At 39.8% G+C, this 18592-nt stretch overlaps 1 protein-coding gene across 1 annotated transcript in view; it reads right to left on the reverse strand.

Annotated features, from left to right (window-relative positions):
• Positions 1-4971: 4971 nt before the first annotated feature.
• LOC146855884 (dynein axonemal heavy chain 12-like) overlaps positions 4972-18592 on the reverse strand; it is a 51789-nt gene continuing 38168 nt past the window's right edge. Inside the window, exons 2-5 of the mRNA XM_085653830.1 lie at positions 15293-15451; positions 15105-15200; positions 12676-12776; positions 4972-5354 (exon numbers count right to left, since the gene is read on the reverse strand). Coding sequence (XP_085509956.1) covers positions 12695-12776; positions 15105-15200; positions 15293-15441 — 327 coding nt within the window. The 5' untranslated portion in view covers positions 15442-15451 and the 3' untranslated portion in view covers positions 4972-5354; positions 12676-12694. The remainder of the gene's footprint in view (positions 5355-12675; positions 12777-15104; positions 15201-15292; positions 15452-18592) is intronic.

The raw sequence follows: 18592 nt of genomic DNA on the forward strand, positions 1-18592 counted from the left end.
GTGCAGGTCAAAGAAAATGTCAGAATTAGCAAGGGAAAGGTGGAAATTTTGCTTAAAGCATGAAATAGATTTGAAAGCAGAATATTTGCCTGGATATAAAAATATGTGAACGGATTGGAACTCACAAAATGTGATGGATTGCAGCGAGTGGAAATTGAGAGAGGATATTTTTCAAAGGATTCTAATGTGATGGGACCTTTGGAGGTAGATCTGCTTGCTTTCAGTTGCCAAGTTATGTCAGTTGGAGACCAGAACAAGAAGAAGTGGCAGTAGATGCTTTTACGCAGGATTGGAGGGGAATGAGATGATTCATTTCCCCCATTCTCTATGAATCAGAGTATTGGTACATGTGAGTTGGCAGAGATGATAGATGGCACTAGTTACTCCTTTTTGGAAAACTCAGCTATGGTTTCCAACAGTGATGGAATTGGTGATAGAAGAACTGTATTTGATAATGTCATGCAAAGGTCTGTTTTTAGACATAGAGAACAAGGACCACTCTTTGGTGGAGTCGGGTTCTCTCAAACTTTTAGTTTGGAGGATATCAGATGTTCAGGAAGATTCTCAGGACTATCAAGTACAACTTCAAGTTTACTCAAGGAGTCATGGACACCAGGTACAAGGAAGAGATATAGAGGCACACTTCTTAGCAGGGTTGGGAACGGGATGTCATACAGGATGGTGAATAGCTATAGTTCAGCTGTGGCAGATGTTCATTCATTACAGCAAGGTTTGTCTGTGCGTAGGAGTCCTCTTGTCTGCAGAGTGATGAAAGAGATTTGGGGGAAGAGACCAACTAATGCGAAGTATCAGACTTTGTGGAATTTAAATCTAGTGTTACAGTTATTTGTGAAATGGCCATGTAATAAATGTTTGTAGGTAAAGGAGTTAACTTGGAAGTTAGCAACATCATTATGTCCCATTTCATGCAGGCAAGTTTCAGATGATCGAGCGTTGGAGGTGTCTGTTTTTTTCAGCCAGATAGAGTAGTTTGAGATTTGTAAGCGGATAAAAACTATGCCAGGCTCTATTTTTTACGCTAGATTTGACAATTCGCCAAATTTGTGTGTTGTGCGATGTTTAAAGGAGTATGAAACAATAATGTTAGATAAAGGAAGTGCAGGGGTAGAGCAGTTGTTAATTTCCTATGTAAAACCATTTAAAGCTGTTATAAATGCAACGATGGCTTGATGGGTAAAGGCTGTAATGAAGGAAGCAGGTGTAGATACGTCAGAATTTACAGCTCATTTTGTCAGTGCTGCTATGGCAAGTAATGTTTGTATGATGGAAGGACAATTGGAAGACATGATGAATGCAGCAGATTGGTCAAATGCCATAACATTCGGAGGTTTATTTCAAAGGAGCAGAACATGCTTCAAACTGTGTTTTGAAATACTTTGAACATGCATAATGCTAACATCCTCTTTTGCCATAAAATGACGATTCCTATAGATTTACTGAATAAAGAATCATAATTTTATTAAAGACAAGGAGGCTAGCATTATGCCACCCACCTCTCCCTTGTAACGAAGTTAAGTGGGTAGGGAATTCTTCAGAGATTTTAACTGTCTTTCAATCTGGCAGACATTTTAAGAAATATAATTGTTTGACGTAGATTTAACTATTGATATCTGAGACAAGGATATATGTGTTTGATCTATTTTGCAGATATTAAGGAGTGGTTAAGCGATCGTATTGCAGAGGAAATATGGAAGAAGTTTGAGGGAAGAGACAAAAGAGAAAGAAGATAGAGGGCATAGAGTATTTATGGGATTGAAAGTTCTAAGTTATAATGTGATGTTTTTTGAAGTTCTGTTTTGGAAGCTTATAAGGTTGCTGCTCAGAAGGAGTGAATAAATGGTTTGTGCATAATGCTAGCTTCCTTGCTTTTAATAAAATGGGTATTCTTTATTCAGTAAACCTATAAAAATCGTCTTTCTTCAGTACACTTCTTGACCGGTGGATACTCTGCCGGGAAGGACTGCCGAGCTGCTGAAAGGACTGCTTCTCTGAAGTAATTGCTGCCCTGCTGTGCTGACCGGCTGCCCTCTTGCCTGGGTAAGAAGAGAACTGGTCCTACACCTCGATCCAGAAACTCAGGCCATCAGAGTGACTCCAAGGGCTAGTTTGCTGGCCTCCTGATCTGAGCCTGAGGGACATAAAAGGCTCCCTAACATCCTGCACCAGCCCCTGGACCGAGCGGCAGTGAGCTCCTGACCCCTCAGGACCTTGGTGTGGCTTAGGTAGCTGAATTCAAGCGTGTGGCCTCTTTGTGACCACAAACAGGCCCGTTCGCAATGGGACCTTGCCGTTTACACCACGATTCAATGCAAAACTCTGCCAGCCGCCTCTTCTCACTATAGCATGGACTGCCAACGCGAAGCTCAGGCAATGCCCACACGTGGTGACTTGACTGCTCTACAAGCTATGCTGACAGCCACCTGTGACACTCTCCCTGCTCCATGCAGCTCCCTACATCGCGAACGGGACTCTTGGGACGGTCTTGAGAAAGTAAACTTCAGAGGGGCTAACTTGGTGAATGTAGCCGACCTGACCTTCATCGTGGTCCGTCTGAAAGTATGACTTTGACACGGTCCAGACTGAGCAGATATCCCAAGTTGTCTATTGTAATTTTTGGAGCTATTATAAATCTTTGAAAATTCATAACTCCAGTTCTACTGATTGGATTTTTGTAATTTTGGTCTGGTTATATTTATTAAAGTTTACTCTACTTTTCCAACTTGGTGTGGGATCCTCTTTGAGTGGTTTTTTCACTTTGTTACTGTTTGTTGTGTGAATCAAATACTTTACACATTGCCTCTAAGTTAAGCTTGAGTATTCTGTTCCATGCTATCAGTGGGCAGGGCCAAGGTTAATTTGAGGTTTGCTTGTGCCTCACCCTGCAATGTATTGTGGTTGCTGCTTGATCAGGGCTCACGCCCTAGTCAACCAACAACCCAATTTCTCACAATACCCAAAAGGTGCTTCTAAGTGATATATCTGAAAAACCATGTACAGACGATGCCATTTCTGTCGACATGTCCAGCATTTCAAATCGATCATAGTGAAATCTATTTCCACAATGATGTCAAGAGAATTCATTCCTTTGCCAAACTTTAAAATCAAAACATGTAATTTTCAAGTGTTTGTGTTTAAATCATATAAAAGATTGTCTTTGTGAGCGTCCGAAACAAAACCTTACAAAAATAAACAGAGCAAATCATCCCAGGGGTAACTTTTAGGTAAAGACCCAATCCTTTGACTGAGATAACTTTCCACTTGCAGTGGAGTAAATATTAAAATCTAACAACTATTTACGAAGGAAAAGTGAATATATACGAGGTGCATAAACTGACCTCTCAAATAAGGCATTTACACAATCTGAGTATGTTTGCGTCATTGTTCGTTGGCAGAGTAGAAGGTGTGGCCCTGCTGGGTGTTGGTTATTTCTATCCGGGAACTCAATGGGATTTAGCTGATCCTCTTTTGTTGGTTTCAGGCAGTGTTTTTCTTCATTGGTGCTGTATCAACGAGCCACCCTTTATGTACGGTCATTCAATGTTCTTTGCAAGTCATACCACAATTCAGTGACTTCAAGCCACTAGAGCTCAATTTCTATCCTTTTTTTCTGCTGTTACACACCATGCATGAAGGGAGCATTAATAAATGAATAAGGCCAAATGTTGGTTATGCAAAGAAGAAATGTTACAAAATGGAAAAAAATGGCATAGTAAAGTTGAACCAGAGGCTTCAAAGCGGCTCTTGAGTTCATGTTCTGTTTCATAAGAACACCACCTGGGAAAGTTCTACTTCTACATACTTGCAAAAATGTAGATCCTGCTGTTTTGGCAGTGAGCGAAGTGCTGACAATGGAGCAACCTTCAGTTTCTGAAGATCCAGTAGTCTCAATTGTGATTCATAGTGGAATGCGCTGACACTGGTGATGGCAGTGTTTTAATCTGTCATCATCACATCATGTCTCATTAGGTAAGGTGTTTAGTTGGGGGGCTCCTATAGATGTAATTTTAAACATACGTCATCTGAACTAAGGCCAGAATATGAATGACATGCCTTACATTTTTGTCAGAGTTTAACCCTGTGCGTCGGCTTCTCTTGTTCATAAGCATTTGTTTAATGTGTCACAATATTGTTTTTCTTTAAAAGAAGGGATGTCTTTGACCGTCTAAGCTGAAAATGCAGTCTCCACTGATCACTATGTACCATAATGATAGAAGGAAATCATTATGGAGAACAGTTTACATTCGTGAGCCTGGAGACCTGATAACAAACTTAACTCGTAGGGAAAAAGTGATTTTTTTCTACATTAAAAACACTGCTTTAAAAGTAGTTAACATACACCACCAATAGATTGCACTATGCTTTATTTAGAGTGACAGATATTGCTAGAAAAGAAAAACACATGACAGATTGAACAAGTGCACCCTTTGACACACATAATGGTATTGAGCATATCAGTGTATGCACACAGGAGGAAATTACTTCAATTTATTTTGGATTATGCAATTAGTTGTACAAGACGGAGATAATCAGGGTGTACAATACTTTGTTTTAGGATGCCACATAAAAGTAATACTATTTGTTAAATGCTACCTTCAGATCCACAATCCATATAGTTTTCACTGTAAGGTTTGTCATTGAAGGTCTACAGCTATACAAACCCTCACTGTGCACCCATCAAAGACATCAGATAAATTCAGAAAATGAGAAAGAAGTGGGTTCCTCTAAGGATCAGCCAAGCTATGCCATAAGGAGATGTTCATATATCCTATACCATACACTCACAAGAATCCAGTGATTAGAAGTAAACATGTCAACCAAATGTTCTTCATTCTTGATGCAGTTTATTTCAATAGACAGCTGAGGAATGCACCTGAAGCACACAGGCTAAAGGTAAGCACTGACAATGCAACGCTTTCATTAGAAGGAGTGGCAAGACATTTGGAGACCATAGCAGTTTATAGAGAAGTTTATTGGCATAAAGAGACAATAAGCATTTATGGTACCCATGCAAAACAGCTTGAAATTAATTTTAAATTAAGAGAAAAAATTTTGGCATTTGTTGTTAAAAGAAAAACATTTAATAGAGAGCAATTTCTTTAAAATAGATAGCAAAGTAGTCCTAAAACAAAAGAATTAAAACAAAAAAGAGCAAATTACACCTTAGTAGAATAAAGCTGCTAGGATTGAACTAATTGGGGCCAACGTCTTTTTTCCTTTGAAAATGTATTTGTTGAAACACCTAATTGGACACCGAAGAATTTCCTCACTTCAGCAGAAGATCCAATATCCAAGTAAAGATAGTGGTGCAAAACAGCCATGAAAATCAAAACGACCTATAAAGTAAAACCAAAGAATCTCATTGTGAAAGCAGAACCATCAAGACTATCGGAGGCTAAAGCAAGCTGGGAAGGATGTGTTTAACTATGGATGGTCTGAGAAGGCATTGAGACAGAAATAACGAAAACGCACAGGTGAATGGGCAAGTGATCCATTGGCAGATACAACTACTATACCGTGAACAGTATTGTGGCTAATATAGGCAATTGTGTAAAGAAGATCAATGCAGTCAATGTTTAGTGATGCAATGATCTCGGCACGCATCTCACTTCATCCCATTCATTAGAAGACTACATAAGAAAGCCATTTACACCATATATATCCATAGTGTGTCTATAAATCTATATAATACTTTGCACATAACGTGGCCAATCACACAAGGTGTGCACATACCTACGATATGATCACTGGCTAATTGCCACAAAAAGTGGCATGTGAGAACATGTAATTTAAGTGGTATGCTGAATGACCCCATCCTCGTAAAAAAATAATAACCTTTCTATTGTCCTCAATGTACAGAAAAGATGAGTGACACGATAATGCATGCTCTTAGAGAACATAGGAAATGCAAAAGGCAAACTGGGACATCATTACCATGGATGGGGGTTTGGATTGGAGTGTGCCCCTTGTAATAGCTGACCAAAACAGTTCACACAAAAACTAGAGTGTATAGTTTAACGACCACCACTCAACTATGGGTCTGGCCAAGTACACCACAATCTCTAACTTTACTGATAGCAAGACCATGCAGAGGGGATTAAACATATATAGAAAGCTAGATAGATAGATACAAACACACTTCTCAATAAATATCTAAACCCCCTTAAAACACCTGACTAGCTGGCCCCCTCCCCGCACCTTCTAAATAAATCTGTGCAGCACTACCCCAGGGCAATCTGTGCCTCTAGTTCCCGTCCTCACGAGGCATCACACCAGCTACCTCAAAACTACATTGTCTATCTTTACTTGTGTTCATCTTGTTTTTGCCATTTTACTGTTACAATTTTTTTCACTGTTGTACTGATCCCTCAGGTTGTCTTGCACAAGTGCTGCTGTGCTCTGTAAAGCGCCATGTATTTATGTGTACTGTAGCTACCTCAAAGGTGTATCTGCATCTTTCCCCAATGTCCCTGTATACCTTGTCGCTTACTCTCATCAGGTGATTAAATTTCACTCCAAAGGTATCTTACTGCTTTTGCTATTCCTGTATACCTAGTCACTTCTCTATGTATGTATATGTATTTACTCCAAATGTATCTCAGGTATTTGCTGCTTGTGCTAACTTTGTGAAGCGCTCTGATGCCCCTGGGTCAAATTTGCGCTATATAAAACAAATGAAATAAATAAATAGAAGTAAAATAAAAATACAAACCCACACCTATTGGCAAGAACTTTTTCATGGCACACAAACAATTGTGCCAACTGAGATGCACTGTAGCATGTATATTTAACACAGAACAGTAGGCGTGATAAGACTGGCTACCAGTGGTAGTTCTAAGTAAAACATGTAACTTCATCAGTGCCTCCTAGAAGCATTTCAATGCAAATAAATTCAATGGAAGGCGAGTTACTTGGTCCAAACACTATTGCTGTGTGGTCAGGTTTTCTGAACTGTGTATGTGCATGTCTGAGCATTACGAAGTGAGAGAGTAAAAGAGGGGACAGTCGAATGTGCGTGAAATCTTTATTAAGTACAGATGAACTACATTCTGGGTCTGGTTTGTGCTGTGTAAGAAACAGATGGATTGTGCAGTTTGGAATGTCACTCCTTTTGTTAGACATCATATTATCAAGTTCCATGCACATTTTATACACTCGTAGGCAAGTTGCAGGGTAGGATGAATAGAGAATAGATAGGACAGATGAAGTACAACGCATACAGTTTACTAGTTTAATCACTATGCATTTAATCTTGAACACAAGTTGATATGTATATTGTTTGTTCTGCTCCTATTATGATTGATTGTTGTAATGTTTTCTAGAGAAGCATTTGTTTCCAGGTCTCTCCTGTCGTCCACTCAGATGTGTTTTATTTAATACATTCATTTGTTGAGGCTTCTAAAATTGTTCATAACTAACTGTTGACATTCCGGCCACTCCAAACAATCGGACTGTAGGCTATGCAGTCAGAGAGATTTTAGGTATCCGAGTTTATGAATACTGTTTGTTTCTTTTAATGCACTGTCCGTGGAAGAGGTCTCTGATTTTCATTAGTACTATATTTTGTACTATATTGTGGGAGGTGAGTCAAGTCGTATTTGTTCAGTACAAAAGATTGTACAGACTGCAGCTTGCTGTACATATTTTAAAAAATCTATTCGAATGGTGTAGAATATGATTTTTCTTTTGATGATTGTATTTTTTAATCACAATCATCAAAACACGACAAATCATATCGTACTAGATCTTAGTTGATTTTTTTTTTTTATATATAAGTACTGCGAGCTATGCTTTGCCTTTCGCATAAGCCCTAAATACTCTTAACATTCCCCTTCCGGCCTGTGTTCTCCTATACTCCTCTTTGAGAAACGATCTTATTAACCTGATCAAAAAGCCTTGAAAGGAAAAGCAGATCCCCTTGACTCATCAATTGTTTGGCTCTTTATTTTCCCTATTCCAGCACTCACTGCATTCAAGGAAAACTGTGGTGAACAGCTTGTATGGGAAGGTGTCTGAGGAATGCCATCTTGGATAATACTTTTCTTCAATGTCTTTCTTCAACATGAGCAACTCAAGTTCCATGTACACCTCGTCCCTCATTTGTAGTAGATGATTCACACTGCACATATGTCGATAGTTGGACCATGGCGAAATTGAGGTTTGTCTCTTTGGGTTTCAACATGCATATGTCAGGATTTATTTTTAAGTGACTGTTCACCTTTTTTGTGGATTTAAAATGACATTTTGTGCGCACTGTTAATTTATCAGCACATTTATATTCAGAGAGGATCATATCAGCCTTAAGTGTTTTAGGGCAGGAACATTCAGACAAACCTTTTTCTATTCCATCATAATGACCCTGGGAATTTAAAGTAGAAACTTCCTAGCTTCTTGAAAAAATATGAAATGTGCTTTGAAATAAAAGAAGAGTCAGAAATATATGAAAAGATATTTTATTAGAACTGTTGAGAAAAATACATATTAAAGTAGTTATATACACAATTAGTTTGTCTCTGTGTGATCACCCATGCATCTGCTTTAGTACTGCTACACTAGATATTATTTACACTTAAATATCTTAGAACGAAAGAGTTACTAGATCTGAAGTGCAAACAGCAAAACACTTGTGGTAAATTATTAGGAACATGTGTCCACAACTTGATGTTCATGTAGCCTTTTTTGGCTTCAGTTACTTGAATCCCTTGCCGTGCTTTGACACGAGGATCGCAAGAGGAAGGCCTTAGAGAGAGAAGACCTCCACAATATTCTAAGAATTATTTAAAATACTCCACATCTGTTTTAGACATCATGACAACAATGTCTAAATGCTAACAAGGATGTGTTCTGTGTTCCTCACTGATGTCAAGAAAGGGATTCACTTACTGAAAGAAACAACTCCAAGACAAATTTCTACCTTCAATGATGTGGGTGCCTTCAACATCTTAATCAGAGATCACAGAGCGGAGAAATAGACTTAACATACGCAAGACACAAACAATGTTGAACCTCACTCAAGGGTAGGTCCAGTGTAATAAACAACTGCCACGTAATGAAGCTCTCTACGAATGAAGAAAGGACAATTTAGGAGTAGAATATTTTAAATAATTCTGTACTGAATTACAGTACAGTACATCCCGACATGTTTCACCTGCTCAACATTCATGTTGTTATTTACGTAGATTGCCCGATCATAGCTGTTGATTTTTCACAATGTATTTAATGGCTTCCATCCCTACATGAGACTTTAATACTATCACATAGGAATAAAAAGCCATAAAACACGGGAGTGAATATCCCTCTATCAGGTGCAAGGCTTTATTTTTCTTCTCATGATTTCCTCTCCGATTAAAAACCAACCATTAACGTCATGCCATATTACTGAACATTGTAATCCATATTTCACTGACACACAACACAAGACAGATACATGACAAATGAACGGAAAGATACACCTCAAAGATATAATTCCATATATAACAAGAACAAAATTTACTACAACTTAACCCACTGAAGATGACAAAACACTACAGAGACTGCACAGGCAAGATACAGCACTAAAGCATGCATCTGAAAACACAGACAGACAGGAGAGACTAAAACCAGCACTAACATGGACTGCAACTGTGTGAATTAGCTTCAACATATAGTTAAGCTGTTGCAGCTTAATCGGAGGCAGTCACAGACACACAAAAGAGCAAGCAGAAAACTATAAGGACCCTGTTGGGAAAACTGTTCACACAGAAAGTAAAGCAACACAACCCTGTGATGAAAATTCAAACCATGCTTAGGACAGGCTGCGTAACTACTATACAAAGACTACTCACCAAGAAACAAACAGCAGCACACAAAATAGCTATAAGGCCAACCTATGCTTGTGGTCTACTAGATGTTAATCATGCAATGTGTGCTGATAATCCTGGGCCGCAATGCTATCAATCTTATATTTACCAATAGGACAGACATCTGGAGTCAACATTACTTGAACTGTTCTTTAAACGAAAGTTAGTCATTGGTTCTTGATACATTTCATATAAAACAAAATTTTTCTAAATGATGATACATGCTATGCTTCATGTGGAACTCTAAAGTTTTAATAAAAAGATCACTATTGTGCAATAGAATGCAAAAAGATGAAACCCTGGTGCATTTGATCGTTTAGGCATCATCCCAAAGATGAAGAGTGCTTTTTGGATTTGAAGATGGTTGCAATACATCACTAGAGAGGTCAATCCAATTAATTTCTGTTCCTTTCATTAGAACAAAAATCAGTGATTCCGGGTAAGTTCATCAATGAAGTGTATACGAATGAAGAGGCAGTCTGATGTCACTGCCCTCTTCATGCTTTACTGCCTCTATGCTTAACTACAGAATATCATCTTATTTTGAACCTGGCTTTTACTGTAAGACAGTGTTTAGTTGGAGCATCCATAACTTGACAACTGCATAAAATGGTAAAGAATATGAATTAATATTGCATGACATTTAAGAAAAAGCATCATGCAAAACAAATCCATATTCACTGTGTTTTCAATGCTATTGTGCATGTATGCACTCTGATGTGTGATTAGCTTGTAATGAGTTATTGAATATATTATAGTTACCCATTACAGAAGAACAGAGGAGAACATTTATTACCCCCTTTCTTCAACCTCACTTTTCTGTGTTTGTCTAAGATGCATTCCTGGTTGACAAACTAGATGAACTTTCTCTGAGTCTCTAGGTATGAGCTGATGACATTATCTAGCAAAAAATCCGAATTATCTGCATTCTCTGATATTTAAGATGGATGCTAAATGCCCAAATTATTTTTGTTTACTTTTGGATTGGGGTTATTGTAGGAAGGATTGTGTACCATTTACATTATTTTTAAAATCCCTGACATGGAAGACTGCCTCCCACAGGGCAGTACAATACTATATTGTATTTTAAGCCCTACAGATGAATGAAAATCCTCGCAAGGCATTATAGCCTCCTCTTTAAATATTTATAAAGGAAGTCAGTTTCCCACAGGCCTGTGCACTTTTATTTTTACCTTCACATATTTCCAGGTCTCTTTGCATGAGCACTGTAGAGAAGGTGAGATAAAAGAATCTGCTTTGTCTAAAGAATACAGCAATCTCCATTGCCCTTTTATATGAACATGAAAGAAAGTCTGCTGTCTACTGTACAGACACATCTGGGTTGAATGTTATGTGGATTTGCAAAGCGCAGCTAATCACCCATGAGATCTATTCCTGCAGGTTGCCACCTACATATGGAGTAGATTTACAGGTTTTCACAGAATGCATAAAGGTTGCTCACATGACTACTTGGAATCTTTTCACCAAGTGTACCACTGAAACTGTTTTGTGAATTTCCTGTTGCATAAGCAAATATAAAAGTCCATTTGCTCACACAAACACACAGTTCATATCAAACATATTCCCTGTGGAGAAATCTCTTGAAACACTCCCCACCAAGGAAAGACATGGTATACTCCTGCCTTTGATTGGAGTTCTGCCCTTGATATGAGTCAAGCATTTGACTATTTCAAGAATGGGAACTGGTTTGCCACAATCATGTAAATTAATGCATGTGCACAAACTTTCAGGGCATTCACATCCTGGAAGATTTACTCACATGAAAATCATTATGTACCTAAATGATTTCTAAGTGTAAAATCACTGCTTTGACTGTCATAGGTGGTTTTCTAATCATAAAAAGTATATTTGAATGTGTAAACAGAGCTTAAATATGCAAATTGTTTTGTGACCTAGGCCCATCAAATGGCAGTTCTTCATCTAACTATACAGTAGGAAAAGGTCACACTGTACTGAAATGTCTAGCTCACTTTCCCACTCACTTCAAGTATTTGAAATGTTAAAATGGAAACAAAAACAGTTGCCTACGGATGCCCACACTAGTTCACACAGCTGGATAATGAAAACATGGGCCCTGCCTAATAGGGGCCAGACCTTTTGAACAAAATGTTCAAAAGTATTTACAAAATCTGAAAAACTGGCATGCTGCAAACCCTCTTGAGATATTCCCAAGGGGAGCCAAGAAATCAGATTAATCAATAATATCCACAGGTCACCCTTGCAATTCAATGGAGAGGCAACAACGTTTCTTAGTCACTTAAAAAAAGGTTTGCTAGGCCTACGTACCAGTACATTGCTTTATTATTTTACAACTCTGGTATCATATCTGATGAATCTTAAGTACACTGGATTACGCTCAAAGCGGACTACATGCGACAATCCACTTTTTATTTTTTAGTAGTTAGTTTGGTCTGCATTGACAAGAGTAGCAATTAAGAACTAAATAACACTATACACAAATAAACTATCCATGCACAAGTATGCACATTTTTTTTAAGTTACAGCAGAACCATTTGTTTACTTTCATTTTTGTGGAGTGGCCATTTTTGTTGGAGTACATCTAATTAGACCTATATTGTTGCACTGTGCCCTGTTCACTTAGTTTTTTACTCCTGGATGCCATCTGCCCAATTAAAATGAACATGTGTCCACCCCGCCCCCCCCATTCCCACATGTCCCTCCTTATAATATTGAAAAGAAATCAAATAAAACTCAAGGTGAGATAATGAAAAGGCTTTAGAGATGATTGCGCATGCACTACAGTCTAGGCCCGTAGAAAATAGCAAAACATACTCACCTTACTCACCCGGTATACATCACACACAGCCCCATTTTTGGCAAGGTGATCTACTGTGATGACAAATATGAGTAACAACCTTCAAAACATCTTTTAAGAGGCTAAAGGTGGAAAACGAAAAATAGGGAGACAATGAGAATGTTAATTAGATTATTGTATACTACTTTTTCATCAAATACTAGAAAGAAGGGTGGAATTGATTAAGGACAATGAACACACTTGTTTTAGTTAATGATTTTGTGAATGGCTCTTCAGACAATACGACAAATAGTGTTGCCAATGAGTTCCATTTTGTTGGTCATGAGCTTTCCTTTGGTAAGCAAATCAATTCTGTGTTACGTAGTCATACGTTAATCCCAATGAACCAATTACAACAGCACACAGTTCAAAATTATTTAAGAAAGATTAAGGGGCTTATTGCGAGTCTGGCGGTCTATGGACTGCCAGACTCAGAAGGTGTGGCGGTGGAGGTTTTCTGACCACCCTACTAGAACCAGGGCAGTCGGGCCACCTTGGGACCGCTGCAACCGCCAGGGATGAGAGATCTCTGGTGGTGGCGCTGTGATTTTGAGGCGCAATATGCTTGGCGAGGCCGCTGCAGCCCTGCCAAGCATTTTACTTGTTTCCTCACGCCACACTTTACATTGTGGTAGGACCACCCAGAAAAGTGTGGTGGTGAGGAAACAAAAGAGATCCAATGGTGCCTCATTCCATGTAGATGCACACAGGGTACATGCACACCAGTACCTGCACAGCATGTACTGCCTTTGACAATCTTATTGCAGTGGGCACCGTCCTGGGAATGCCAAAGATCCGCCCGCCAGACCAGTAGAAAACTAATGATTGGGGGGGCGGTTCTTACATGAGTTCAGCAGTGCAGGAGCGGGACCACCCCGCTCCCGCACCACCAAACTCATAATAAGCCCCTAAGCCAGGCCTGGGAACATGGTGTCCTCAAGGCATGCAGCTAAATAGAAACCCTAGTAACAAAGGAGATATATTTTCAATTTGCATGCATTTGGGCGAGCCGCATGTTTAGTCCCGGGGAAACATTAATAGCTGATGACGATCACATGACATACTCACCCATCCTCACTGTCAACTCACTAACGCTACAAGATAAGGTTTCTCACTCCTCTTCCGCTGTATTGCTAAGGATTGTTTGTGTATGTCTACAACTACAGTATTGTACACTTCTTCTAGCACTTTTTAAAATATGCTGTTATGCTAGAAATTTTACTGAGCAGTATGTATACTGCTTGGCTCTCAAATATGCTAGGAGGTCTCCTTTGAGATAAAAGCCCAATTGTGTCATGCTGGGCTGGTCTTTCATTTTCACAACAACCCATCCAGGGAAGAAAGACTGAAGCTCTTACTGTGGGTGGAGAGACAAAATCACTGCCTGTATTTGGCCCATAGGGGATAAGTGGATTTTGTGAAAAAGGTTGAAAAGCATTGTTCCGTACACATGAAACAGCTTGCAGACCTTCCTTGGACATACACAGGAGACCAATGCAGGCTGCAAAATGAACATATTAAGAGTAGAAATTTGATTAGTTAAACTAGTTTGCTTTGTCCTTGGACAGGTACATATGCCTATGGAAACAAGGCTGTGCCAAGACTACAATTAAAATAATATTACATCCATGACACTAAGTTGGAATCAATTTCTTTTTATAGAGACACTGGCCCTCTACAAATATCAAACAAAAACTGTTTTTCTGAAATGGCCACGTTTAAAGACATTAGCTATAAAATTTCGATGCGGGGGAAATGTTCTTAGAAGGTTTATCTACCATCTTCAGTTCAGCCTCCTTTTTCAAGATATTGGTAATGAAATGTGGAAATCGGTGCTACAAAGCATCTTCTTAACTACGTAGTAGTGTTCTAGTTTTATCTGCAAGCAGTGCGTGCCTGGTCTTTCCTGTGGAGCGTTAACAAAAGATTGTAAAGTGATGTTTGTGTAAGGCCATAAAATCACGAGCTAATAAGCCAACATGTGTATGTATGAAGGATTCGGCAAACCGAGTCAAAGTAGCAAGTATTTTAGTAAAATGCTTGGATGTATGTTTGTTTTCAGGAGCTCAAATGGCCGGGCTTTGAAAACAAAGAAAACGCACACAAAAGGCACATGTCCCCACCATCGCAAAAAAAAAAAAAAAAATTATACTATATATATATATATATATGTCACAGACGATTCACCATTGAAAAAGATTAATCGTGGGTGGTTATACATGAAGAGTGACTATTGGCGCATTAACCAATTCCTAAATAAGAGGGTTAGATATTCACCTCATGCAGCCATTTCTCAACCATCCCTCTGGCCTTTGATGTGACTACGCGCAGCACGAGCTCTACTTTTCCATTTTCTGCCGACTCCATCTGGGTGATTTCCATTTCACGATTAAAAAGTGAGATTTGCGAACCTTTCGAAGCATTTCTTGAGGTGCGCCAGGACGCGTAGGGGGTCCTTTGTCTCGGACAGAATTTCCAGGAGCTCGTCGTTGGAGAGGAAGAAAAACCTGGAAACAGCAAGAAAATGAACCCCACGGACACTTCTGTCAGCATATTTTACCGCAATACATATAGACCGCAAATGAAACGGGTTGTTTACCTTGGAAAGAAGAGCCTTTTCTTCTCCAAATAATCATTCAGTCCCCTTTGGATGTCATCCAAATGCGATTCTGCCTCCTTCAACTTATCCAGCATCTGGGGCTGTGCGATAACCCTCGTGGCTTTGGTCTCCTTCGCCGACTCCTTCATTATTAGCCTCCTGGTGGGAGAGATGGAACGCCTCGAATGTAACAACCAATACTTCACACAACAGGCTCTCGCGCTCTTAAATTGAAAATCTCCTTATTACAAAACAAGGGGTATTTTTTCTGCTACCTTAAGTAGGACTGCCACATTCATTACTTCTTACAAAAACGCAGCTGCGTTTTAAGCTACAGATAAATAGAACTGCGAGGCAGTAATTCGGCTCCGTCTGAACGCATTATTTTCCCAGACACTTTGGCGAAGAGCTTTTTATCCGACAGCGGAACGAATAGCCCAAGCCCTTCTTTTTTTATTATCTAATTGTGACGGAGCTTTGTTGGGTGCTGTTAGCCCACAAAGTCAGATTGATTTTCATCTTTTTTTTTTTTTTATTGTAATCCGCTCAATAAAAGAACGCCATTTTACTCCTCAGTCAATTAGCCCACCCATTATGTTGACTTCTAAAGAATCAGAAGATAAAAAACAGAAACAAGAAGTAAAAAAAGATAATGCTAGGATCTTTGGCGTAGGAACTGCGGGGGACAAGTGTGATTTATTTCCCACACCCCAAAAAATTATTTTTGAGCGGAGAGGTGCAGGGTACAATATCCGTCCAGATTTTGAGGAGGCAACAGAAGAATAAAGACTAGCAGACAGAACACATCTGTGCATGCCTAGATACCTCCATAAAGGGCTGTAATCTGAGGAGCAAACTGCGGGGGCTGCTAGACCATTTTGTTTATATTAATTATTTAATTGTGGCCATTGCCCTGTTCAGTCTCCCCTATAAGTGGTCTGTCAAGCCAGCAGAGTAAAGAAAGGCAGGAGATTCGGTGTTCTGTTTCTGCTGGCTGACTTGAGAAATAGAAGGATTTTTAAGAGAGGCTCAACACCCCAATTGCCACAATTAAATAGTTATCAAAAATAAAGAGGTCTCTGGGCCCCTCTTATGCCTCAGAGTTTGTCATTTAGGTTACAGCTCTTCAAGGAGAGGCTTGCAAAGAGCAGCATCCTTTTGGGCAGGCATGTTATGTCGCTCTGAGTGATCTTCAGTGTCCGACAGAAAATCAAACATTTAAATCTTATGACTACACATATACATGTGTGTGTGTAATGTCACTGTGATGATGCATTTATTAAACACTATACACTAGTTGAATAACAACACAATATGAAATCCTGAATTCAAATTCTAGCTTCCTTACTTGTTGTAACCATCCAGTTTGAAATCACACTGAAGAAATTAAATATAGAATCTATGATCTATAAAAACGTGACATATATGGTTAATATAAAATAATTTTTCTTCGCATTTATTAATAGAGGCTATATAAATAGAAAACATGAAAAACTGACCAATTTTGAGTAACTTTTGGCAATGTCATTAGGGCATGAGGGCATTCTTGAATGTTTCAAGTTTACAAAAATATTACTTACAATAAATATCACTGAGATCTTTACACTAATTAGACAAGATCTCCAAGACACCACTCACAGAGTCACTAAGCTTGAGAGCAGGATGTCAGATACCGAAGACACAGTCAAACCACACAAAGAACGCTTGGTGACTCTGCAACGTATGGTGGGGCAGTTGGAGGCCCACGCTGAAGACGTGGAAGGGAGGTCCAGAAGAAACAATCTCTGCATCGTGAGCATCCATGAAGGTGCAGAGGGCTCCACATCAACAAAATTCATGGGGGACTAGCTGCCCATTTGGGTCTCCAAAGAGGAGGTGTCAAGCTAGTTCATTGTAGAGCAAGCACACAGAGCACTGATCGGAGAACCTCCTGTGGGTGCCCCTTCTAGACCAATTATTCTGCAGGTCCTCAATTATGCTGATAGAGTGTCCTCAGAGCAGCACACAAGGCCGGCCAAATTACATATTACTTCACTCCAGTAATGATTTTAACAGACTATACCTTGAAAGTACAACAGTGCCACTCCTTTCAAGAGGCTAATCAAAAACTGAGAGCCATGGAGATAACCTATATGCTACTATGTCGAACCTGATTGAAAGTAATCTTCAAGGGCAAAATATATGCTAGGAGGTCTCTTTTGCGATGTAAGCATAATTTTATCATGCTGGGCTGGCCTTTAATTTTCTCAACAACCCATCCAGGGAAGGAAGATTGAAGCTGTTACTGTGGGTGGAGAGATAAAATCACAGCCCGTATTTGGTCCATAGGGGATATAAGAGGATTGCGTGGAAATCAAAAAGGTTGAAATGCATTGTTCAGAACACATGAAACAGCTTGCAGACCTTCCCTTGGACTAACACAGGAGACCAATGCAGGCTGAAAAATTAACATGATATTAAGAGTATAAATTGGATTGCTTAAACTACAGTTTGTGGAGGTGGTCTGGGACTAGACTGAGGAGCAAACTCCTAGACGCACAGCAGATTCTTCACTTCAGAAATGTGGGAGGTGGTTAAGGGGGGGGTACAATAGTGCCCCCCCCCCCGAGAAAATGGCACTCTGTCCTGAGGAAACAAGTGAGGCAGAGAAACCGGTGGGCCCAGTCTCTAGGTCCTGAACATGCAGGCTCCGGGAGTGACTTGCCCACACCAACGGATGGGTCACCCGCATTCTCCAGCACCAACAACCCCCGCAAGCTCCATAAGCTGCTCCACTGAGGTACAATATGGGTTACAACAGTGGGTGATTTACCCGTGTTTATAATGTTTGGGGTTCCGCTGATTTGCTGGTTAGGATCTTTCATTACCTTATTTCAGTTGGGAAAGGGTTTTTGTTTGGGTGGGGAATATGGGCAAAATGGGTGACGCACACGGAAGCCATGTTGGCTTTGGTCTCTAGCCGCACAATGACAGGTACTTCCAGTTCACAAAGTAGGGGGGTGGGCTTGGAGGGGGTGGCGTTGGGGTCTTGTTTTTGTTTCTCTTTCAGGTGCTGGCATGGAGTGCGGCTCTGTGTGAGACAAATGCGATTCTCAGACACAACACACAGACATACTTAGATCATGGCAGACCCTACTCGACACAGAGCCCCTGAGCAAGACATGTGGCCTTGAATACACCTGGAGTCCTGTCATGGAATGCCAGTGGGGTATTAGATAAAATCAAAAGAGGGGCGGTTCTCAAGGCGGCATCGAGAACAGACTTGAGCATAGTGATGCTCCAGGAATTCACCTCCTGGGA

The sequence above is a fragment of the Triturus cristatus genome, chromosome 4_1 (assembly GCF_964204655.1).
Source record: "Triturus cristatus chromosome 4_1, aTriCri1.1, whole genome shotgun sequence".
Lineage (NCBI taxonomy): Eukaryota > Metazoa > Chordata > Amphibia > Caudata > Salamandridae > Triturus > Triturus cristatus.